The sequence below is a fragment of the Canis lupus genome, chromosome 20, assembly GCF_003254725.2.
Source record: "Canis lupus dingo isolate Sandy chromosome 20, ASM325472v2, whole genome shotgun sequence".
Lineage (NCBI taxonomy): Eukaryota > Metazoa > Chordata > Mammalia > Carnivora > Canidae > Canis > Canis lupus.
In genome coordinates, this window is record NC_064262.1 from 50,688,716 (window position 1) to 50,712,498 (window position 23,783).

General features: G+C 57.0%; 2 protein-coding genes across 13 annotated transcripts in view; one reads left to right on the top strand and one right to left on the bottom strand.

Moving 5' to 3' along the window:
- The first annotated feature begins 80 nt into the window (after positions 1-80).
- Positions 81-11,944, top strand: TMED1 (transmembrane p24 trafficking protein 1). Of its 3 annotated transcripts, none has more exons than XM_035702832.2 (6): positions 81-260; positions 920-1,017; positions 1,143-1,326; positions 2,126-2,293; positions 11,184-11,306; positions 11,482-11,944. In XM_035702832.2, the coding sequence occupies exons 1-6, from the start codon at positions 81-83 to the stop codon at positions 11,602-11,604; spliced, it is 876 nt and encodes a 291-aa protein (XP_035558725.1). In that variant the 3' UTR covers positions 11,605-11,944. The 3 variants fall into 3 exon arrangements, with proteins under 3 accessions (XP_035558725.1, XP_035558724.1, XP_025313331.1); XM_035702831.2 differs by having other exon boundaries at positions 81-263; positions 11,482-11,938; XM_025457546.3 differs by lacking the exons at positions 11,184-11,306; positions 11,482-11,944 and having other exon boundaries at positions 2,126-3,191.
- The window catches only part of DNM2 (dynamin 2), an 88,373-nt gene continuing 67,525 nt past the window's right edge, over positions 2,936-23,783 (bottom strand). For 2 of the 10 annotated variants that reach the window (XM_025457540.3, XM_025457541.3), the window contains exons 13-21: positions 22,827-22,878; positions 21,856-21,867; positions 17,741-17,854; positions 12,454-12,563; positions 10,005-10,116; positions 9,318-9,482; positions 6,619-6,851; positions 5,402-5,653; positions 2,936-3,327 (exon numbers count right to left, since the gene is read on the bottom strand). In XM_025457540.3, coding sequence (XP_025313325.1) covers positions 3,288-3,327; positions 5,402-5,653; positions 6,619-6,851; positions 9,318-9,482; positions 10,005-10,116; positions 12,454-12,563; positions 17,741-17,854; positions 21,856-21,867; positions 22,827-22,878 — 1,090 coding nt within the window. In that variant the 3' untranslated portion in view covers positions 2,936-3,287. Of the gene's footprint in view, positions 3,328-3,846; positions 4,797-5,401; positions 5,654-6,618; positions 6,852-9,317; positions 9,483-10,004; positions 10,117-12,453; positions 12,564-17,740; positions 17,855-21,855; positions 21,868-22,826; positions 22,879-23,783 lie in introns of those variants that run through there. The other 8 variants (XM_025457536.3, XM_025457535.3, XM_025457532.3 and 5 more) reach the window with 5 other exon arrangements.

Consider the following 23,783-nt stretch of genomic DNA (forward strand, 5'->3'; position numbering starts at 1 on the left):
CTCCGAGGAGTAGCACAAGGGGCAGGGCCAGCCCTTAAAGGAACCGCGACCTCTTAGCAGACCGGAGGGTGACCCAGACGATGGCGGCCGGAGCGGCCCTAGCCTTGGCACTGTGGCTACTACTGCCGCCAATGGGGGTTGAGGGGGCAGGTCCCCCGCCGATCCAGGACGGCGAGTTCACGTTCCTGCTGCCCGCGGGGAGGAAGCAGTGTTTCTATCAGTCTGCGCCGGCCAATGCAAGCCTCGAGACCGAGTACCAGGTAGAAAGTCCCGAGTCGGGGAGCAGGCGAGCGAGCGGAGCCAGGGCGAGAGGGCGTGGCCAAGCCCCTGAAGCGAGGCATGGATTAAAGAGGGAGGGGGAGGAGCCCGTGCGTCAGAGTGCGGGGGCGGAGCTAGGGCGAGCGCGCTGGAACCTGTGGGGACGGCGTGGGAGCGGAGGGGGTGGGGTTAGCGAGGCAGCCGGAGGGGGCGGGGCCATCGGCTGCAGGAGGGCACCCCTCACGGGGCGGGAACCTCGAGGGTGGGCGTGGCCAAATGAGGGAGCTGGTGGGCGTGGCCAAGAGCGCCACCAGAAAGGGCGTGGCGGTCCACGGGAGGATTTCCGGGGGATTGGGTTACGGAGAGCAGGGCCCTGTCCCCTCACTTGGGGTGTAAACGTCGATCAAGGACCTGAGATGGGGGCGTGACCAGATGAAAACGCCAAACCCAAAGCTGTCCTTTCAGTGAAGACTGAGCCAAGGCAAGGGGCGCGGTCTGAGGGACAGGTGGGGCAGGCCCAGGTTGAGGGTGTAGGTGTCAGCGCCCTGGTAGGCTCCTGCTGGTCCCCGATGGGTCTGTGTGGGTTGGCCGGGCCCTGGCTTTCCCTGGCAGGTGCCCTTGGCCTCCCCCTAGCCCTCCCCCCTCTTACCTGTCCGCCCAGGTGATCGGAGGTGCTGGACTGGACGTGGATTTCACCCTGGAGAGCCCTCAGGGCGTGCTGCTGGTCAGCGAGTCCCGCAAGGCAGATGGAGTGCACACGTGAGTTCAGTCCCGCTGTCCGTCTGGGTTCAGTTTCAGCTCTGGCCTTCCCTGGTGGCCTCAGGTTACCACCTCCTGTGCCTCTCTGAGTCTGGGTCATGTGCGTCTGTGTGTCTTTCTCCCAGGGTGGAGCCCACGGAGGCTGGGGACTACAAGCTGTGCTTTGACAACTCCTTCAGCACAATCTCCGATAAGCTGGTGTTCTTCGAACTCATTTTTGACAGCCTGCAGGATGACGAGGAGGTCGAGGGCTGGGCAGAGGCTGTGGAGCCTGAGGAGATGCTGGATGTGAAGATGGAGGACATCAAGGTGTGCCCGGGCTGGCTGGGGCCCCGAGTCTTGGAGCTCTGGCTTTGGGCAGCAGTGCTCTCCATTCTTCCACCTTGGCTGGAGTCCCCATCTGCTTCACCCAGCCTCCCTGGTGCCCACCCCACAATTAGAATAGCTAGCCGCTCACACTTAAAATGATAGCACATTTCTAGGTGGAGGATTTTTTTTTTTTAAGATTTATTCATGAGACACAGAGAGAGGCAGAGACATAGGCAGAGGGAGAAGCAGGCTCCCTGATCCCAAGACCCCAGGATCATGCCCTGAGCCCAAGGCAGACGCTCAACCTCTGAGCCACCCCGGCACCCCTAGGTGTAAGAATTTCAAGGGCTTAAATAACTCATGAAATCCTCATATGATGGAGGTAGTGTGCTCCCAATGCCCCATTTTAACGGAGGCACAGGATGGCTAAGTAACTCTCCTAAGGCCACACAGCTAGCAACTGGCAGAGCCAATATTTGAACCCAGGCAGTCTGGCTTTAGCAGCTGTGCTGTTAACCACTGGTAAGTACAGTCTTTATCCTTAGTTAGGCATTCAGTTCTCATTGCAATTTTGAGGAGACTGGGGACCACAGAGGTTAATTAGCTTGCTCAAAGTTACACAGTCAGCACAAAGAGGATGTAGAACTCAGGTGGCCTGGCCACTGAGCCTGCACTCTCAGCTCTCTCCTCCACAAACATAGGCTCACCCTATCCACTAGCCCTCTCCAGTTTTATTGGCCTCTGCTCCCTGAAGGGCGAAGGGTAGCAGAGGCCTGAGCCCTTTTTCTCCCCTCCACAGGAGTCCATCGAGACCATGAAGACCCGGCTGGAGCGTAGCATCCAGATGCTGACGCTGTTGCGGGCCTTCGAGGCACGTGACCGCAACCTGCAGGAGGGCAACCTGGAGCGGGTCAACTTCTGGTCTGCCGTGAACGTGGCCGTGCTGCTGCTGGTGGCCGTGCTCCAGGTGTGCACGCTCAAGCGCTTCTTCCAGGACAAGCGCCCTGTGCCCACGTAGCCCCCGAAGGGAGAACAGGGAAAGAAGGGCAGCAGGGCCCATGTGTGTGTGATTTGGGGGTCCCTTCTCCAGCTTAGCTTCCTACGGGATGGGAGGTCATAGAGGCATGGCCTGAGGGATAACCCTCAGGGGTGTTTCCTCCCTGCCAGGGGCCAGGTCAGCAATAGTTGCTGGGTTGGCAGTTTGGGCCTGGGCCCTCCGGAGGGACAGCTGGGGGGCTGCACCTACGTTCCCGGCAACTGTGCATGGAAGGGGGGGCACTGCAGCATGTGAGCACAAGCCCTGGATTCTCTGGCCCCTTTCCGTGTCCCCTACTGTAAATGCGTGTGCCTTAGCTCAAGCCCCAGCCTGCACTGGCTGGCCCTGGTGTGGGATGGGGCCCAGGAAGCAAACTCTCCCTTCCCTCCCCGACTGGCCTTCTGAGCCAGGTGATGGTTCGAGGGGGGCTTGCCGCTTGTGGAACCTCTGCCTTCCTTGGTCTCCTTGTTGCCCCACCAGAGGCCTGCTGCTGCTGTTGGGAGGGTAGCTCCCAGGCTGGGGGGTGGGGGGACTGCTTCCACCAGGGGCTGGGAAGGAGACACGGCTGCAGTGTTCTTGCCAGGACAGTCACTTTATTGAGAGGAAGGAGCCCGGCCCCTCGGCCCAGCGCGGGGTGGGCTCACTGTGAGGTCTGATAACAGAACTCTAGGAGAGGGGACTGCGAGACCACCCGCCCCTCCTGCTCTCTCTGCAGAGGCCCCCGGCAGGGCTGAGGGGGGGCCCAGCCAAAGCTTGTGCCGGAGCCTCACGGAACAAAGGGTGGTCTGGCCCTGGGCACTGGAGTCAATAAATTATGGTCAGAAAATCACAGAGCCTGGTGACTGGGGCTCAGGGACACCAGCCGGGACAGACCTGCCCCCCAAAGGGGGCAAACCAGGCAGGCGGGAGGGGTCTCCCACGAAGCTCAGAAGAAAGGTCGGGCGGGAGCCGATGGAGGTGGTCGCCTGGGCACAAGAGAAAAATCAGAAAGCAAAGTTTAACTGTGACCCGGGCTGGGCCAGAAGGCCTTGGACCTATGGGGAGGGGGGGTCCGGGGGGAAATCCTTGGAACTGCAGTGGTGGGGAGGGGGCCCCGGACCACTGTAGTTTGGGGTGGAGGGCTGGGATCCCCTCTCCCTTTTGTGATTTTGCTGCCTACCCCAGGCCTGTGTCTTGGCCTCCACACTAGTGCTGAGTCAGGGGCTGCAGCCAGGCCTGGAAGTGTTAGTATATGTGTGTGGGGGGAGTGGCCCCAACATCTGTCCCCACTCCTGAGGTGTTAAGGAAAGCAAGAGATTTTCCCTCTAGAGCATGGTTGCCTCTGGAAGAAGCAGACTCCTTCCCCAAGAGCAGAGCCCAGGAGCTTGGTGCAAGAGAGCCCATGGTGGGAGGTAAGGCGGCGTCCTTGTCAGAGGCCTGCTGGGGGAGGGTGAGCAGTCCACATCCTCAGCCTGAACGCCAATACAAAAGGCCCACACGGCAGCCACCAGAAGCTTCTTCCCTTTATTTTAGTTTATTAATAGGATACAGAGTGCAGGCACTTACAGTGGTCAAACCGAGCGAGGAGCGAGCAACGTCTGCTCAGTGATGGACCACCTGGGGCCCACCCCATGTGGGGAGGCCTGGGTGGGAGCCAGGAGCCCCTCAAAGCCTCCCCACTCACTCAGCCCTGAGCCCAAGCCGCCCTGGGACCTAGAAGGAGGAGGGGGCCCAGGAAGGAGAGAGCGAGGCCGGCAGGATGGAGGCTTCCGGACCCGGCGAAGGCACCTCCGGCAGCCGAGGCTCGGCCGTGCGGTTAATACGGCCAAGGAAGGAATATTTACAACTCACAGGGCGGGCAGCGCTGGGCCTGCTGGGCCTGGCTCGAGGCCTGGAGCTCCCACTGCTGAGAAATGGACATGCTCCTTGGGCCCCAGGAAGGACCGAGGTGAGGGGCGGGTTTACAGGCACTCTTGATGCCCCAGTTTCCAGAAGATCTGGTCATCTCAGGCTTTGCAGGCCAGAGAAGCCCTGGGTGAGTCCCCCGCCCCAGCCTGAATCCTTATTCCAGAAGGCGCCCAGAGTGCATTCCCTCCTCTTGTACCCTGTGGCTCCATCCCCCAAAGTGCAACACCCAGGCTTCCCCCCTGCCCCAGGGCGGCTCCCCTCCTGCCCCAGGGCTCCAGGGCCCTTTCGGTCACTGCTGTGTCCAGCTGGGGATGAGGGCCAAGGTTAAGGAAGAGTCAGGGGCTGCCCACAGGGAGCCTGGTCCCGGCGTGTGGATGACAGAGGCCGGGGGCAGCGGAGGGGCCCAGACAACCGAAGCTCCTGCAGGCGGGTGTGCGAAGACCCCCTGAGATGGTGCCCCCCCGACCCCCCTGCGGCCTAGTCGAGCAGGGAAGGCTCGGCTGGCCTGATAATGGTGGGCCGGCTGGGCGCAGCAGGGGGTCTTCTGCTGCAAAGAGAATAAAGACAGATGGGGAAGGGGAGGGGGGAGATGGCAGTGAGGCCCCGAGTAGGACGAGGGAGGGGACCCAGGCCCCACCACCCCCACCCCCTCTTGCTGCCCAATGCCCAATGCCTGAGGGCTCTGAAGGCCGCTAGAGTGCAGTGAAGGAGTTTGCTGTGTGACTCTGGGTGAGTCCCCACCCACCCTGGACCTTGGGTTCCTGGTGGGAGAAGTACAGAGACAGAGCCGGGCCTACGAGGGCTCATAAGTGTGTCCTCATTAAGGAAACAGGTCAAAACCAGGAGAAGGGGCCCCGTGTGAGGAGTCCGATCTGCATCGTGGGCCACCTACTCAGGCAGAGGACAGGCCTGGGAGCCCTGGGGTCACCCTGACTCTCCACCACTCTGTGACTTTGGACAAGTGACTTGGCCTCTCTGGGCCTTAGTTTTCGTACTAGCCAAATGGGGATGGGGACTCCATTCCCTGCAGCGCGCAAGGACAGCTCATCGCAGGGTGTCTGATCGAGGACAGGCCCTAGGGCTCAGGCTGCTGGCTTTAGTGGCAGGCAGTGTGTAGGGGGGGGGGGGGCGGGGGGGGGGCGCCAGCCTTACCTGGGCACTCCGGGAGGGATGCTGGGGGGAATCCGAGCCGGCCGAGATGGGATCTGAGGCGGGGCCGAGAAGGGGTCATTGTTGGCAAACATGCTCTGGGGTCCAGGCCTGGACGGGATGGGGGGTGCAGCGAAGGAGGCTGTTGGCCCCACTGGCACGGGAATCAGAGGGGGCCCCGGGGTCGGGCCTCTCACAGCTGGGGGCCGGCCTGGGGGATGCACGCTGGACAAGGGTCGGCGCTGTGGAGTGGGGCTGTGGAGGAAAGAGGAGGTGTGAGCTGCGGAAGAGGGTGGAGAGCCCCAGCTGTGTGGCTGTGGAAACCCCAGGGGGCCAAAGTGTGGTGCAGGCTCGTACCCGATACTGCCCAGGGGGCGCAGGTGAGTGCCTGCTCCTGGGCCCCTCCATCCACCCCACCACCACCTGCCCCCAGCTAAACCTTGAGCCACAGCCTACCTGTACCTCTCCTCAGCCACCAGGGGCTCCTGCTTCCCTGTGATCCCACTCAGGGCCATTTCCCTCTCACCAGCCCTGCTGCAACCTGCCCACTTCCCCACCTCCTCCAATCTACTCTCAGCCAAAGATCCTCTCAGAGCCCAGCCCGGACTCCAAATCAAGACCAGTGCCTCCAGAGGTTGCGGGGCCTGCAAGCCCCTGCCCTGGGCACCCCACGGGTTACTCCCGGGCCTGAACACCCACTGTTCCCCAAGCTGGATGCTGTGCCTTCTCCCTAAGTAACTCCATGGCTACTTGAAGCCTTGGCAGGGCTGGCACCTTCTAGGAGATTCCCCTGGCTGACCCTCTCTCCTCCCGCCGCCTGCCCTGTCACTGGTTAGCTGTCCCTGTCTGATGCTCTGCATTGCCCATGCCAGTGGCTCATTTCCATCAAAGAGGTTGGGGAGGGGGGGACGGGGACATGCCAGTCATGCCCTCCAGCTGCTCCTGCAGATCCTCCTCCCCAACCTGCCATCATCTGTGCTCTGTACTCCAGGAGGATGACTCCATGGCCACCACGGCCTGGGCCTCTCACCCTCTCTGGCTTCCATGGGGGCCTAACCAATGGAAAGCACCAGAGGACAGGTGGGCCTTTCACATAACCCTTCTCTCTCCTTACTGCTTCAGGCTTAGGCAGGGTAGCAGGCCCCGCAGCCACCCACCCCTGGGCTGTACACTGACAGGACACACAGGGATACCCAGGAACCCACAGGAGTCTCTCAGACCTGTGGCTGGTAGTGCTCTGGAGCCAGGTGTCATCAACAGGTGGGGGCACGGGTGTGGACACTGTGCTGGTGCTAATGTCTCCGATGATGTTGAGAGCCTCCTTGAGTGCATGGTACATGCGCAGCATGTCGTCCCGCCGCTGGGCCTGGTCAGCTGACTCCTCCATAAGGCTGCTCTGGTCCGCCGATGAGTACAGGTAGGCCAGGAGCTCATGGTGGATGAAGGCTTTCGTCTGGGGGCAAAGGGGCAGAGAGGTCAGGGCTTCCTGCCACACCTGCCGTTATGACTGGCTGGAAAACCACCTGCCACACTCGATGGGCTTTCTTGTCTGTAACTTTGCTGTACGATGTGTCAGATGTTAGATGTTTGAAATGCAGGTGAGCTTTCTACATCCCCCCTCCGCCAAGCCTCTGGTTGGGGGGCCTTTCAAGTGTCCTTCCGGCCTGTTTCACGAGATGCTTACTAAACTTCCTCCTAGAATCCTGCCTCTCTTATTGGTGTCTTTCCACCCCTTTATTATCTTCAAGCTGGCTTTTGTTTAAAAAGTACTAGTTTTGCTAATTTTATACTTTGTTCCTTCCTAAAGGATACAGGAGTTTTTGTTACTTTTTATTGAGTGTCTAGGTACCCATTCATCTGGATGTGAGCTTCTCCACATAGGAGCAAGTTTTCCTATTCTTTTTCAATGTTTCACACCTTTATATGATTCTTCTGATTGAACTACATTGGCTAGTAACTCGACAGGAAAGTTTGCTTTCTTTATTTTTTATTATTATTATTATTTTTTAAGTTTGCTTTCTTTAAAAATTGATTTTGAAGATGGGAAAAGAGTGCGTGCGAACGGGGGCAGAGGGCAGAGGGAGAGAGAGAGATCCCCAAGCAGACACCCCTGCTGAGCATGGAGCCTGACATAGGGCTTGATCCCAGGACCCTGGGATCCCAACCTGAGCTGAAATCAAGAGTTGGATGCTCAATCAACTGAGCCACCCCAGGCACCCCTAAAGAAAGTTTTAAAAGCATAGATGGCCAGCTTGTTTTTGATTTCAGAGAAGATGCTTTCTGAGCTTCCCCATTCAGATCAAGAGTGGTTTTGAGACTGAAACACAAAGACTCGTAACAGAAGACCCCTTCCTACCATTGTCTTTTTTAAGAGTAGATGTTGACTTTTAACAAACTTTCAACATCTGCAAAAATGCCAGGCTTGATAGTTTATTTCCCTTCCTCTTTTATACAAATGGAGCTTTCCTGTACATTCTGTTATGCTCCATAGTTTTCTACTTTATGAGTTATTATAAACCTGGAGATCTTTCTCTTTTTGATAGAATAGCTATTTATTTGTTTTTAAAGATTTTATTTACTTATTCATGAGAGAGAGAGAGAGAGAGAGAGAGAGAGAGGCAGAGACATAGGCAGGCAGAGGGAGAAGCAGGCTCCCTGTGGGGAGCCTGATGCAGGACTCGATCCCAGGAATCTGGGATCATGACCTGAGCCGGAGCCAGACACTCAAGCGCTGAGCCACTCAGGTGCCCCCAGAATGGTTATTTATTAAATGGATTCTATTGAGTGGATAGAGATTTCCAATCTTTGGCCACTACACAGCAATGCTAAAAAAATAAGCATGGAGATGCTCGATTTGTATATGGGCAAAAAGGTCTGTTGGAGAAATTCCTGTGAGTAGAACTTTGGGGCCAAACCATATATGCCTTTTAAATTTCACAGTTGCAGAAAGATGTATATCACAAATTCCATTTATATGTGAAGAATATACCAGCATACCCATGAAACTTAACACTGCTCACCACCCCAAGGAGATGGTGAAGAACACAGTGGAAAAGGAACTTGGAATTTTTGCTTTAGACCCTATTACACCGAGAGCTTTTCTAGGTACGACATAAACCAAACCTGGTCTGCAGAGATTCCTGAGTGCCTAGCTGTGCTGAAGGCCTGAGGTATGAGCCTGCTGCACCCTCCCAGCAGCCTAGAGCAGGAGATGTTAGTAGGGCTGCATTTCACCAAAGAGAAGCCTAAAGCCCTGAGAGTCTAGGGAGCCCTGGGGTAGGCAGGTAACATCCCTAAGGTGGGTTGGGCTGCAGGCCATCAGGAGGCCACAGCTGGGGACATAGTCTGGGTTTTTTTTTGTTTTTGTTTTTTTTATTTATTCATGATAGGCACACAGTGAGAGAGAGAGAGGCAGAGACACAGGCAGAGGGAGAAGCAGGCTCCATGCACCGGGAGCCTGACGTGGGATTCGATCCCGGATCTCCAGGATCGCGCCCTGGGCCAAAGGCAGGCGCCAAACCGCTGCGCCACCCAGGGATCCCTAGTCTGGGTTTTAATCCCACCTCCCACTCTTCTGAGTGACTCAGGGCAGATGTCTTCACTTTGCGGGACCTCGTTTTCCTGTCTATACAACGGAGATGATAGCAGTCCCTCTTCTGGGTTATTATAAGGCTGAAAAAATTCACAGGAAGTGTACACGTGTGGTGTTTGCTTCAATTACCTGAGTAGGTGGGAGTTAGCCCCTTGTGGCCCACCTCTTTCCATTTACCAGGAGAGGCTGGGCATCCTGTTTCTGATGTTTAAATGATAGTGACTCAGTCTAATTTTAAATTTTATAGTGTTCAGGCCAAATCTGGCAGTCGCTGCCCTACCCCCTCACCCCCATGATGGGCAGGCCCTAGTGCGCCAGGGCACTCACGTTGTTGATCATGAGGTGCATGATGGTCTTTGGCATGAGGTCGCGGATGGACTTGTTGATGATGGCCACATATGAGTCCACCAGGTTGCGAATGGTCTCCACCTGCCGCTCTAGCTGCGGGTCCATGGAGAAGGTGTTCTCCTGGACTCCATCCTCATTTTCTGCCTGCAGTGGGGAGAGGGCAGTTGGTGAGGGGCGACCGTGACCTGAGGGTAGTGTGGGGAGCCCCATTCCCTGGGAATTGCTTGCCCTGTCCTGCCCACAACTGGCTTTCTGGGGATGTCCCCTGATGGCCACATCGGCAACACGCGGCCTTGCTTGCCTGCCCCTGGCCTGAGCTGCCTGGACCTGTGGTGACCACGGCCCAAGGCAATTAGACACTGTCACCTGGGGACTGGAACATGATAATTTGGGGGCTGAGGGTGGCCATGTTTGCTCCCCTTCAAGGACAGGAGGAGGAGGAACGAAAGAGATGGGATCCTAGGCCATGGATCTCCCTGGCCTTGGCTTTAGTCAAAGAACCTTTCGGGCCTTGATAGCAAAACCTTCTCCCCCTTTTTCCTTTGCTCAAGAGAGTATGAGCTACGTGCCTGGAAATGACCCATCCAGTGAAACGTTATACCCTTCCTCTCCCAGGAGGCGTCAGCTCAGCCCAAGGTGTGTCAGCCGGGTAGGGCAATTCCTTACCTGGTCCTTCTCTGGGTAGACCCCCGCTCGGAGGAACGAGGCCTTCCAGCTGTCTACGTCCTCCTGGGAATCACAGGCCAGCTCGATCTGCCGAAGGTCCTTGTAGACATTCCTGCAGTGAGAGGAAAAAGCGTGTGCTTTGACCCTGCCCATGGGCCTGGAGGGGGCGGGGAGCTGCAGCATGGGCTCTGGGGTCTGAGTGATGGAGGCTCACACCTGGCCTGAGCACATCGGGAGCCCTGGGATGGCAGCAGCACTTCCACCCTGTTGGGCTGATAGGACCCCCAAGACAGTGCCTACAGTGCCCAGAACCGAGCCGAGGGCGGAGCAAGTGCTCAGCGTGTATCTACATCTAGCAGTATCCATGAGGGTATTTCTGTGGCTTTCGTTGACTTTTCCCTTTTCCCTGGGATACGCTCTCCTGTGGGGGCCAAAGGCTGCCAAAGATACTCTCAGGAGTGGGCAAGTGTCCCTCAACACCCCTGGCTGGGTAGCTCCCACTGAGGTGTTTTCAGGGAGGCCAAAGCAAAGTTGTCCAAAAGAACATTCTGTCATGGGGTGAATCATTCTCGCCTGCTGTTGTCGGGTGCAGGCAGTGAGCTATAGGTGGCTTCTCTGTAAGCACCAGGAACAGGGCCAGGATGACAAGGAAGGTATTGAAGTTTCATATTATTTCAGTCGATTTACATTTAAATCGCTAAATGAGGCCAGCGGCTACTGCACTGGATAGTGAAGGTCATGACTGTGCCCTGACTTCTGGGGTCTGGGCTGGGGCGGGGACGGAGGGCTGTGGAGCTGTCCAAGGACAGGACTGAGCCTCCCAGCTAAGATACATGACATGCTAGGCAAATCTAGGCAAATGTGGGTCTGTGAGAAGAAAGGCGCAGAGCCACAAGGCCGGAGGAAAAACGGATGGACACCTACCAGCATTTACGGACAGCGTTCTGTAGGCCAGGATCTGTGCCACACACACACGCCATCCTGTTCCCCAAGGCAGGTGTGGCCTAGATGGCCAAGCCATCCCAAAGCTTTTGTGTGAGACCTGAGTTGGAGCTTAGTAATGCCTCATGACGGAGCTATGGCCAGCTAGCGGTCAGTGAGTAGCTGCCCTGAGATTTCTGGAAGGAACCTCAGGGAGTAAGAGGGCATGTCTTTGTTGCTCCTTCTCCTCCTTCCTAGCACTGCCCGGAACATCATGATGGCCAGACCTTGGGTAGCCATGTTGGAAAAGGAGAAGGAAGGCTCAGGAACAGGAGCACCTGGGCCTGGATGCCTGTGGAGCTGCCCCTCCTGCCCAGGATGGTAAAAGCCATAAAAAACCCCAAACTTCTTTCTATCGTGTTTCCATTATTATTCTGCGTTTTCTGAGCATTAGGTCCTATCTCTACCCACATGCATAGGGGATCAGGGGCCAGGGAGGAGGACAGCTGCTTTAGGCCAGCCTGGAACAAATCTCGATTGAGCTATTTTTCCACAGAACACGAGGCTGGCGTTGAACTGCTGGGAGCGATGGGCAGTGGGGAAGGTGGTCCTGAGGCAGCAGGGAGAATGTCGGTGCCTGGCAGTCATAAAGAACCACCTGGCCTTGGCTGACAACTAACTCCTGACTTAAGATGTTCCCTGGATGTTGGGTAAGGGCGTGTGAGGGTCCTGTATCCACACTTAGCCCCTTCCTCCTGCTCTCAGGACCTCCTGCCGGAGCTGGGCTTCTTCCCAAGCTGAGAAAAGCATCTTCGTTTTTGCTAACGTCTTCCCAGTGCCTGTGGGTGTGGACTCACCAAGGGCCTCCTGGGCCCTTCTCTTCCCGGTCTGCACTCACCCAGGGGTCTTACCCTGTCTGACTTTGAACACGGCCATGCAACAACAACTCCCCAGTCCACCCCACCTAGAGCTCGTTCTGGAACGCCAAACTCTTGTACCTACAGAGCTGCCTTTCTGACTCCCCCATGTGGTGTCTCTTGGGCCTCTTTCCCTCCTGGCCCAAACCCAGTCCCTGACTGTCCCCAAGCCTACCCTGACACTGCCTTCCCCATCTCAGTGGATGGCAGCTCGGTCCCTGTGAGTGCTCAGGGTCCTCAGAAGATGCCTTCCTCTCTCACACCCGCACCCACCAGTTCAGTCAGCTCTCTCAGAATAGGCTACCTCCTCCTCCATGTCCTCAACCCTATCTGAGCCGGCCCTACTCTCTCCCACTTACCCTCCCCGCCAACCCCGTAGCCACCAGGGGGTGCCCGTGAACACCCAAGCCAAGGCCAGTCCCTCCTCTGCTCAGAACTCTCCATGGCTCCTGCATCACATCATTAGGTCTTTCCTGACCACACACTGGAAGCACCCATGGCAGTTTTCTGCCTCTTACTTGATTCTAGAACATGAGACCCCCTGGCAGGTACTTTATGCACAAAGCATTTAGTGGATGCTGCTGAATGACCTTCACTCGGTGGGCCCTCACCTCTGCTCTGTGTTGAAGATAGCGAAGACGTGCTTGTTGGACATGAAGCCTTTCTCCACATCACGGATTTTAAGGTTGTCCAATGGCAGCATGTACTTCTTCTCCTTCTCCTGAGGGTGGAAGAGGAGAGGTCACCGTGGCCTATTTAATTGAGGACCTGAGAATGCCCTGGGCTAGACCCCACCCCGAGGACCATTGCCAATACCTGATGCCTCTCACGCTGGTGGTTACTTGGATTAACTCATCTGCTGCTACTGACTCTCCCTTATCCGCTTTGCCCCAACCATGCTGGCCTTCTTGACAATCTCAGAGAGTCCAGGTGGGCTCTTACCCCAGCACCTTTGCTGAAATGCTCCTCCTTCCAATGCCTGCATGGCTCCCTCCTTGCATCCTTCAGATTTTTGTGCAGAGGGGACCCTCTTGGAGAGGCCTGCCCTGTCCCCGCCCTATGCACACTCCCTCTCTCTTGCCCCCTCTATCCTCCTCCTCCTCTTGATACTGCCCCCTCCATGACACGACATCATCTTGCTCATTGATTCAGGCTACCATCTGTCAGCCAGCCTGACTGGGGTGGGCCAGTTCCTCAAGGTCAGCTCTCATTCTACCCCAAATCCAACCCTTTCTCCACCAGATTCGTGAATGAAACCGTTAACTCAAGTACAACATCTTCACAACAAGCCTATAACTGAGTTACCACCATGATCCCATTTTACAGAGAGGGAGACTGAGGTCAAGTGGGGTCAGGCAATGATTGGGTTGGGGCTGGGATTTAAAATTCATCAGCTTCAGATGATCCTGAAGCTGAACGTGTGCCCCCTTGAGGTCATGCCTGAACTCCAAAGCCAAATAAGTGTCCCTCGCTTCCTAAGGGCAGTCCTGTTCATGAGGTGCCCACTGAGTGCCTGGCACAGCAGTCCTGATGACTGCAGGGGAGGCAGCTCACAGAGGATGTGTGTCACGGAAGCCCATGTTCCCTCACCAATGGTGGCCAAGCACCTACTGTACCCCCCCAGCATGGGGCTGGGGCCTACAGATGCATTATCTTATATCTCCCCAAATGGGGGGTGTGGGGTGGGGGGTGCACGAACAAGTTTTCTACATCAGGAAACCAGAGAGCAGTATCACAGTGCATCAGGATCGCCTGGTTCCCATGCCCACGTGACCCACAGTAACTCTGATGACCTTCCCCTATCTCTGCCAGGGAAGCACCATGCTTAGAGAAGGAAGCTCCGACAGGGAAGGTGGCTGCCCAGGACCACACAGCAGGGCTTCAGAAGCCAGGTCCATGTGCTCCAAAACCAGGTCCTGCCCACCACCCTTTCTTATACCTCCAGGCATCTTGGGAGAGGAGACCCCATCTCCCTCCTCCAGGAGTTTGCTTCTTGTCACCTGTTTTGTCCCTGTGTACTGGAAGGCCCCAGAACCAAGCCCAATATGGCTGCTGCCTCCAAATTCCAAAGCAGCCACAGTGATGGAGGGAAAGGGGGCCAGAGGCTCCCTGGTAGGTGGGGCCTGGCTCAAAGTTTCAGGGCGACAGAGAGAGAGGCAGGAGTGAGCAGTAGGCTTGGTGCAGGGGCTTGGTCCTGCAGCCTTAGGAGCTCCGATGGGCTCCGCCCCTCCAGTAAGTCACTCCCCATTGCTGCCTCAGTTTCCAAGGAAAGTCCTGGCCTCCTTGTGCAGGGTGACGGTTAAGGCGAGTCTCTGAGGCACTAGGGTATCCTTTTGTGCATGTGTTTCTCATTCTCAGGGCTCTAGAGTCAGTTCACGGGGCTCTGGCGGAGGAGGAAGCAAGGCAGAGTGCCCCTTCCGGCCGAGCTACACTGAGGGGCAGAAGAGGGACCCAGTGGCCATGGAGGTGGGAAACCCCCGTTCATGCTGAGTTCTGGGAGCCGGAGAAAGGAGGGTGGCAAAGAAAGGCTCTGGGCCAGGCCCAGGGCCCAACCCCTTCCCGCAGAAAAATCTTGGGGGCTTTAGAAGGGGCCCAGGGAGGGGTTCCCCACCCGGAAGACTGTGGAAGGGCTTTTGCCGCCCCCACCCTGATGTGTCAAGAGGCAGGAAGCTTCCAGTCAGTCGGCCAGGCCAAGTAACTGAGTCACAGTCCTTCTGGGCCCTGAGCGAGACGCCACATCTGGAACTGTTTATAGTGTGATTCCGCCCAGAGCGCAGCGGCTGCCTTCCTGATGCTGCTGACACGCACACACAGAACACAAACACACACAGAGACACAGGCGTGCGGGCACCCCGCCCCCACCCGACCCCCAAAGAGACCTTCGCCTGCACACACAGGCCACAGACCCAAACCCTCCCTCCCGCCCACGCCCACCCGCTCCCCAACCCCCTCCTTAGGATTTCCTGCAAACCCACAACTTTCTCCAGATGCGAGCCGGCCCCAGCCGTGCCACGTCAGAAGAGATGAAGTGGATCGGCGCAGGCAGTGGCCTCCTCGTCTGCTCCGAGGGACTGCGGCGCGGCAGCCCTCCTTGCCCCCTGCCTCCCCTGGCCCGGGGGGCCTGCAGCATGGACAGCCGGCCCCGCCAACCCAGTGTTCAGACTACCTGTTCAGGGGGCTCTGAATGTGTACAGTAGTCTGCACATTGGTTAGGCTGGGCTCGGGCAAGCGGCGCATCAGGATGGGCACCCCCCCCAAACTTGCTGCCACCTCCACAGGGAGGCAGCCCCGGAGGTGAGTGTCATCGTCCACCGCCCTGCTTCCCACTGGGGTGGAGATGGGGACAGAGGATTGGGGAGTCGGGAAGGGCCTGGGGGGGAGCAGAGCTGCCAGGGAGAGGCAGAGGGAGCCTGCCGCCAGCTGAGGGGTTGGGGGCGCTGGCTGGCTGGGTCCCCTATTCCTATCCCACACTGTAACTGCTTCCTCTCAGTGCTTTTTCAAAATAAAGAAATGCGTTCTGCCTCTCTGAGGCGTCTCTGAGAAGGGGGCCTGATCTTCAGGGGCTTAGCTGCCACGTGTGCAACTCTGAGGGTCCCTGCGCTGTGGGGATCGGGCTCCTGCCCCTCCCGATCTTAGCCTGCTTTGTGTCTGGGGCGCACACAGGGCCCCTTTCACGGGCCTGCTGGTTCTCGTTACTGGCGGCAGGCGCTCCACCCTCCTCCCGCCCGACGCTTCCGTGCCTTTGGGTTGGGCCCACCAGAGGGTCTGGGGTTCCTGCTTTTGACCCCTACATGAGGGGAAGATGAAGGACTCCCTCCTACACTGAAAAAAGCTCTTAAAATCAGACTTGCAGGGAACTGCCAGGATGGGGTTTGAGCCCAAAGTCCCTCTCCAGCTGCCCGAGGCTGTGGCAAAGCCTGGCACCCTGGGTGGAGATGCCTGGACCCAAGGTAAAGACCAGCCCTTGGCCGGCCTGGCAGCCCTTGCAGCAGAGCAGACTGGGTTGCAGATGACTGGGGCGGAAAGAGGGAGAAGATGCACAAGCGTCATCCCCACCCGCCCTCACCCCGGCCATTTTGAGAAGCTGATCTGGCCACGAGGGTTCCTGAAGGAGCGCCTGGTCACCCTTATGCTACATCTCAACCCTGTGAGGCTCTGTGGTCCTCGGCACGCCCTTGCCCAGTTTAGAAACAGCAGCCAGACAAGGTCCTTCAGGAGGATCAGGGTTCCTGACTTTCCAGGATAATCTCTAGCCTGGTGTCCCGTGGGATGATGGCATTTCACCCCTAAACACCCTCCCTCAGAGGAGTGGTGTCTGGCCATGAGGGAGGGTCAGGCCAAGGCTGAGGTGGCTCTCAGGGCAGAGAGCACATGCCCTGTACCCACCCCTCCCGTGAGGACCCTTCCCCACTCTGTGACACAGAGCAAGTCACTGCTTGGGGTCTGATTCCTCACTGACAAATGGAGTATAAGGATTTCCTGAGGAAAAAGTGGCCAAGGTGGGCTCTTCAAGTCAGCAAGCCTGGCACAGGGCAGGGATTTCATAAACAAGAGTTGTGCGATCCCAGGTGAGCAGGACACACAGTGGCCACGGGACTAGACTGTGATCAGGGGTTGGGGCAGAGTGACACATGTCCCTTCCTCATCAGGCCCTTCTCTCCCTTCTTCAGGCTGCTGGAATGTGATGGACCCGGGGGAGGGAGGGAATCTGGGACCACGATGGGGAGACACATGTTAAGTTGACAATGGGCAAGGTGGAGCTTGGGCCCTGCACAGCCTCACGGCCCAAGCCTGCCAAGCTCACCAGGACGCAGGCAAAAAACAGACTCCTGTCTCTGTAAGTGCCTTCATATTGGGGCCACTGTCACAGACGCCTAATACTGCCCTGGCCAACAGGGACAGCCCGTGGACCTTCCATAAGGCAGCCCAGGAAAATGACAGAAATGCAGTGCCCTTCACTCGTGACCTTCAGAAGCCAACCCAGCCCCCACTGGGGCAGCAACAGGCAGTCACCCTGAAGTGGTATTGTTCCCAGGCGGCTAACCAAGGCCAGGTTGTTAAGAGAACTGAGCAAAGCCACAGAGAAGTGGAGGTGGAGAAGGGGCTAGGCAGCAGCACTGCCCCAGAGGCTGCCCGTTGAGCTGGGGGTGCAAGAACTCGAGCCCCTGCCACAGGTTCATGGAGCCTGCAGTACAAGGCGGCACACGATGCTAAACCCTGTGGTCAGTGTTCCTGATGCTGGTCCCAGAGGCCTCCCCACGCCCTTTGGAAAAGGACACGCACACGTGGAATGCTCTAAAGACACACACTAATCCAACTGATGAGTCACTGGACTTACCTCTGACACTAATAATACACTGTATGTTAATCAATTGAATTTAAGGAAAACAAAGAATTTTAAAAAATAGAAATAAAATAAAATAAAATATTTAAAAATACAGACAGACAGACACTATAGCTAGGCCTGTCCCAGGAGCCATTCCACTCCACTTCGTAGACGGGGAAGCAGGAGCCCAAGGAGGGTAAGCGCTTGGCTGAGCCGGGGCAGGCTGCAGCCCTTGGAACCCCAGTACCTCAGTGGCCTGGCTGTAAGCCTGAGTCCCTGACCTAGGGCCCTGCTTCCCCTGAGAACCAGGGATACCTTACAGTGACCTCAGAGGCTGGGGTCAGTTTCCAGCCTGCCGAGGGCTCCCCTCCCCCATCTCCCTTTCTGCCTGGAGGAGTGGAGCAGCCACCAGGCTGGACCCTTTGGGGGGCAGAGAGGTGCAGCCAGGCCATTACCATTCTCGGCGGGAGCTCTGGGATACCCAACTCAGGGAGACCTTCTTGAATGAACCAGGGTGAATGAGTAAGCACCCACCCATCCTAGTCCCACTGCCCTGTCCCCCAGCCACTCACCTCCTCATCCTTATACCAGGACAGAGACTCGGCTGTCAGCACAAACCAGTACTCCTTGGAGCCGCCCTTCATCAGGCTAATGTTGTTGATGGTTAGCCAGCCCCTGCGGATCACCTGGGGGGGGGGAGGGTGTTGCTCAGAGGACAAAGCCTGCCACCCCGCCCGGCCCACCCCTGTGCAGTGGCCAGTACCTTTGTCCCCAGTAAGGAAGAGGGACCATAATAGCCACCACCAGCCCGAAGCCAGGCGACCCAACTCCACCTTGCCCCTAAGCATTTCCCACTGGAAACCAACATGGGACGCCCAGGCAGACACAGGGCACACATGCTCACTTGCAGGCCCAGGGGCAACAGGGAACCAGGCCCCCAGGAGACCCCCTGCACACGAGGTTAAGTTTGGTTAGCGTGGGCAAGAAAAGGTATGCCTGGCTAGAAGGGGCCCAGGAGAGGTCCCAGGCCTGTATTTGTGTCACATGGGATGCAACCCTGGAGGAATCACACCTGCAAGACGCAGGTACCATGAGGCCCTCAGACCTTGTCCCTCGCATGCTCTGGAAGACGGCTGTTGAAGGAAGGCTGGAGAAACTGCCACAAGATGGAGTGGTTCTTCCTCTCTCCTCTTGTGGCTGACCAGCAGAGGCTCAACATACAGCGTCAACTCTGCTGCCCAGTCTGTTGGCTCACCTGCCCGGCTTACTTGGGTGGGCACTCGGTGACCAAAGGGACCTGTTCTGAGTGGCCAGTCTGTCCTGGGGCTCCCTTCCCCACAGGCTCCTTCCAGAGTATAGGATGAAGGGATGCTTCCACCCAGAAGGCTGAGGCCAAAGTTTCAAGCCTGAGCCTGGGGAATCTGCAGGGGATCATGCACCACGCTGGCGTCAAACACGGTAGCTGTCCGAGTTTTCTGACATGCTAAGGTTCTGGGCTGGCAGGTCCCCTGGATGAGGCTCGTCTGGCTGTAGCCGTCATCTGAGTAGGAGGCAGAACCCAGGCCTACACAGAGGACTCACCTGACTGCTACACGTAGGCAGCCTGGGGGGCCATGGTCCTATGTTCCCTGGGTCATGGAGGCGTGTGTGGGCCGGAGCTACCCATCACTCTGGATTGGGGACCCCAGGGCAGCAGGAAGCACATGGAGGCACAGACAGGGCTGCCTAGGGCCCAGGCGCAACAGACCAGGCCAAGCTACTGAGGTGCGGCCAAGGACAGCTGGGATGGACTGGTGAGTCCCCCAGGGTGGGGCGTGGCAAAAGCATGGGAGATATGGCTCCAGGGATGACTCTGGGCCTACATGGCTTCCTAATGGGTGGGTCTCTAGGGGGACTTCATCTCCTGCCCTCTAACCTGTCCCCAGACCTGTAAAATCTCAACAGAGCCACCTGTTCCATTCCTATGGTTGGAATTAGGCTCTGAGTCTCAGAGGCCATGGAGGTGGAGGTGGCCAGCATGCGCCCAGGGGCCCCTGTACCACACAGAAGCCCTTCTCCAGGCTGGGGATGGCAAGGAATGCCAGCTGGCAGCCTTTCTTAAGGCTTCCTAAAGATGATCAGAGTACCTGGGAGACTTATCCCCCCCAGGGAGTGGGCAGACTTCTGGCACCTGCCCAACCATGGGCTGCCTGGTGGGCAAGATGGCAGAGGCCCCAGTAAGGTCATGGTATCCTCCCAGGGCACCTTGGTTTAGCACTGAATATCTGAAGTCCTGGGAATCCCCCCAGGTCCAGGCAAAGGGGGATGTCTGGTCACGCTGGGGGCAAGGCAGGTCTTCAGACTCAGGCCCGAGGCCATCCTACATAAGATCAGGGAAAGAGTCCCTGGCTCCAGCAATTACACCCTGCCTCAGAGCGGTGTGGGTCCCAGTGTTCATAGTGGTTCCTTCCTTCCCCACTCCAGGGGGCAGGGCAGGGCCTGCCTTGTCCTAGCCCAACCCCAGTAGATACTTCTAAACTTCCGGCACTGACAGCCAGGGGAAGGGGAGCAGGGGGTGGAGCATAGGTGGTTGGTGCTCCCTGGGAGAGAAATCTTCACATGGCAAGGCCTCTCTAGTCCAGGGCCCAGCCCAGCTTCCAAGGGGGCAGGTGTGCCCCACTCCACCCTCAGTGAGCAGCAGTCAGAGCTGGCAGACAGGGCCCTGGCCATGCCGTGGGGGTGGGGGGCGGGGGGTGGGGGCATGGGGCAGAGGCACTGCCAGGACCTAGAATGGCACACCCGAGCCTCAAGGCAGGAGGCTGCTGGGTAGGCTTGGAGAAGCCTCCAAGGTCCCCTTCCCCTCGAGCTGCCCAGAGAGCCGTCCTCATGGGAGCCAAGTGGGGTTAGAGACGAAATCCTACCCTAGGGAGGGGCAGGCTGTGGGCTGCAGACACACACGCTGAGTCTGGAGGAGAGGGAGTTGGGCCTCCTTTTCCAAAAGCCAGACTTGTGCCCCAGGGGCCTGGCTTAGAAGGCGGGGGGGTGGGGGGGACAGAAGAGGCAGGCAGGCTCCCACGCTCTAGGGTGCACAGCGACAGGCATGCAGGCACGCCAGGGATGGGAGGAAGGGCCGCCAGGGGCAGCATGGGTGACAGGCAGGAAGCAGCAAGCTGGGGCTGGCGGCAGGGTGGGTCAGCCTCTTCCCGGGTGAGGGTCTCGGCCTGAGTCGCCCAGGAAAGGAATGGAAACCAGGGCTGGGAGACCCAGGGGCCCACAGCCTTGATGGACGAGGCAAGGCTGGGCTTCGTGGCTGGGGACGTGGAATCTGGCAGGAAAAGAATGGCTAAACGTCTCAGGGTGCAAGGGGAACCAAGCCCCTGGGCTGTCTGGAGGGAGGCAACAGTTGAGTTCAAAGAGGATCAAGGACGACATGGGGAAAAAACTGGAACCACAGGCCTAAGGACCAGCCATTCCTCCTGCCACTGCCCCCACCCAACCCTGCCGAGAGTGGGCTCTTTCTGCACCTTCCAGGCCCCAGGTGCAGTGCAGCCCTGACCCAGGATCAGCTCAGCTACTGCGAAGACCCCCCCTGGGGCTCACCAGAAGATCCCTTCCAGAGGGCAGCAGCCAGGCCGCCCAGCACCTCAGTGGCCAGCGGTGGGGGAATATCCCGGAGCAGGAGGCCCAGGCCTTGCTCTCTGGGGCGCAGAGCTGGGGCTGAAGCCAGCTAGCTGCCTGAAAGTGAGCACCTTGAAAATGGCTCACCTCGCAGGCGGGAGCACCACCTGCTCCCCACTGGGCTGGCCTGGGCTCGGCCACACACGGAGAGGAGGTGTTCCCTATACCAGGGATGGCAAATACCATTCATTGTGGGTGGCCACACTGATCAGTGGGTAGCGGCTGCCACCATAGTGACGCTTTAAAGTGAGAATTCCGGATGCAGCAGGAAAGGGTCCTAGGATCAATTAGTGATGTCTGCCGCAGGCAAAATACAAGGGAAGGGAGCAAATGGAACAGAACAGTCTCATAAATCATCATATCTGCCATGGGGACAGAAGGATCATGGCAGCATCCAGGAGAGAGTTCCCTGCGCAATCCAGTCATGTCTCTTGTGGGTGCAAGGACAGATGTCACATGCAAAGCTATCATGTGGAAAAAAGAAATTCTCTGACCAGTTGTGTCACATCTGCCACAGAATGGGGAGTGGCGGCGTGCTCAGGAGAGAATACCGAGATTGATTAGCTATGCCTGCCACCAGCCCAGGGCCAGAGGAAAGAATGCTGGATCGATTAGTAATGTCTGCCATGAGTGCAGGATGAGATTTCTGCATGTCTGCACTGGAGTGGTGGCAGTGGCAAGACAGAGTTCCAGCAGAGCTTAAGCAAAACCTTCCCTGGCCAGAGATGTGAGGGGTGTTAGCTGAGTATTTGCCATCCCTGACCTATAGGAAACTAGCTAAATGTGTCAGGAACAGGCTGGAGGGGTGGGCCTCCTACAAGGATGGTGGTCAGGTTAGTGTCTGTGTGAGTCAGCTTATGCCCAGGGCAATATGGAGTCCGGCGGGCGCTGGCCATGGCAGGCAGTTTTGAGGTTAGCTTGATTTTTAGTCGTTCTGTTATTTTGGGGTGAAGGGACCATTACGGGGTGGCGGGGTCTCCACCACTCTCAGGTTCTCTAATGTTTGCTACCACGCTAGGTGGGTACTTACCAAGATCTCCCCCTTTGAAAATGCAAAGTTAGGATTGTGGGTAAAATCAAAGAAGAGCAGGCAGAGGAAGAGAAACGTAAGGGACATGAGGGGACAGAGAAAAAGCAAGAAAAGCACAAAAATGGGAGGAGAGAAGAGCAGGGAAAAAAACAGCAAAAGAAAAAAAATTACATGCTATTAATTATATTCATGGTGTTAATATTTAATTCATTATCATCTCCCGAAACAAAAAAGCAACAACATATGTATTACCTACGGCAAGCGCAAAAAAATCATGCAGTGGTTACATCCTTCTTTTCCAGAGGGCTCTATAATCGTGCAGGATAGCAGAGCCCCTGCCCCCGCCCCCCTACTCCCACCCCATCTAATGTGGAGAAGCGGGATGGGCACTGGCAGAAGTTTTTGCAAGATGATGTGTTTTCTTAAAGATAAAAAAGAGGCACCTGATACTGGCATATATGAAGCTGTTCATATTGTTCATGCCCAAGGCCTCTGGCTGGGACATGACATCAAGGCAGAAAACCTTTCACGTGGCTCTGGGCTTCACCAGGTATGGGGTTCAAAGTGCCCTCAGGCTCCCCAGAACTGCTTATCACACTGCAGCCTCCCACCCAGCCCTTCCACATATTCCAAGTCCCTGGGGCTAGGGATGGGAACCCAATCTGGCTGCAGACACCCATGGATGACTGGGCTGCTCCTTTCTCAAGGGTCAAGTTCTAAGTGTGGCCTTGGATATCAGGACAGGGCCTTCTGGGTGTACAAATTTGCCCCTAAGCCTGTGCCAGAGCTTCAGCTCAAAGATAGGTTTCCCGAAACATCAAAACCTGAACAGACTCAAGAGGCTGGGAAGTGGGGGTGAAGGGTCTGGTGGGACAAGCCACGAGCTAGGCACCATCACTGGGCTCAGTGGTCCCTAAGTACCCATATCCACCCCCAAGGGTAGAGCTATGGGCTGTGGAGGGGCGGGCTACCTGGTTGGGGATGGCTCTCTTCTTGTTCAGCTGGGTGCTCCTCTGCTGGGCGCTGAAAACAAAGCAGAGAGAGGACTCATGTGGCGACATGTGGGAGGGACGTGGTGCAGGGTTCTCTCCCCCTTGTGGGGGGCCAAGTGGCCAGCTAAGGGTAGAGGCAGAGAGAAGCCCCTTAAACACAAGGGGCTGCCCAAGGAAAAGAGTTGGGCTCATGCAATGAGAAAATGTATTTAGTTAAACTGAGGCTTCGAGGCCCTGGCCTTGACCACTCCCAAGAGCACCAGCTATTTCCAGGAGTCAAGGGCCCCAGCCTCCAAAGTGGGGGCATGAGAAGCTGGACTCCCAGGTGACTGGGAGGTGGCCATAGTGGCTTCAGGGTAACCTGAGCACCAGGCTGTTTGGGGGGTCAAACCTGAGGCTTTTTCCCACTCTCTCTTCCCATCCCTGACCCCGGAACCAAGCCTTCAGTGGCTCTGACCACAGAGCCAGCCAGCCTGAAAGATCACACCAAGGGACAGCTGCCCACCATGAAAACATCTTGGATGGCTCCTGGCCCAATTCAAAGGAGAGAAGGTCCACAGGGTGTGTTTCTATAAGGTCTCTTACTTGCCTACAGTCCCTGATCTCTTTTATTCTTCAGCTATCCTGTTTCCCAGCTAGTCTGAGCCATGCAGATGAAGGTTTCCACAACATATTTTGTATGTGGGAATCTACTCGGCTCCCCTGTCCGTCCTGTTTTCCATCATGTCGTTAGCTGCAAACAACTGATATCTCCTACGACTTAGACATCTTATATTCTTTTCTTGTCATATTGATTTAGGGATAAGATATTCCTTTAGGAATATATATTGCTTTAGGGACTTTCAGAATATAAAAAGGCAAACCACCTTGTTTCATTCCTTTATTGGCTGCCTCTGGGGCTGCACCTGAAAGTCCAAGCTGGCTGTTGGATAAAGG

Bases quoted from the DNA above. Each gene is read 5' to 3' on its own strand.
- TMED1 (XM_035702831.2), top strand. From the start codon at position 81: ATGGCGGCCGGAGCGGCCCTAGCCTTGGCACTGTGGCTACTACTGCCG. The intron at 1,018-1,142 runs GTGAGTTCAGTC...TCTTTCTCCCAG, and splicing joins AAGGCAGATGGAGTGCACAC to GGTGGAGCCCACGGAGGCTG. The intron at 2,294-11,183 runs GTGTGCACGCTC...CCTCCTTCCTAG, and splicing joins TGCTGGTGGCCGTGCTCCAG to CACTGCCCGGAACATCATGA.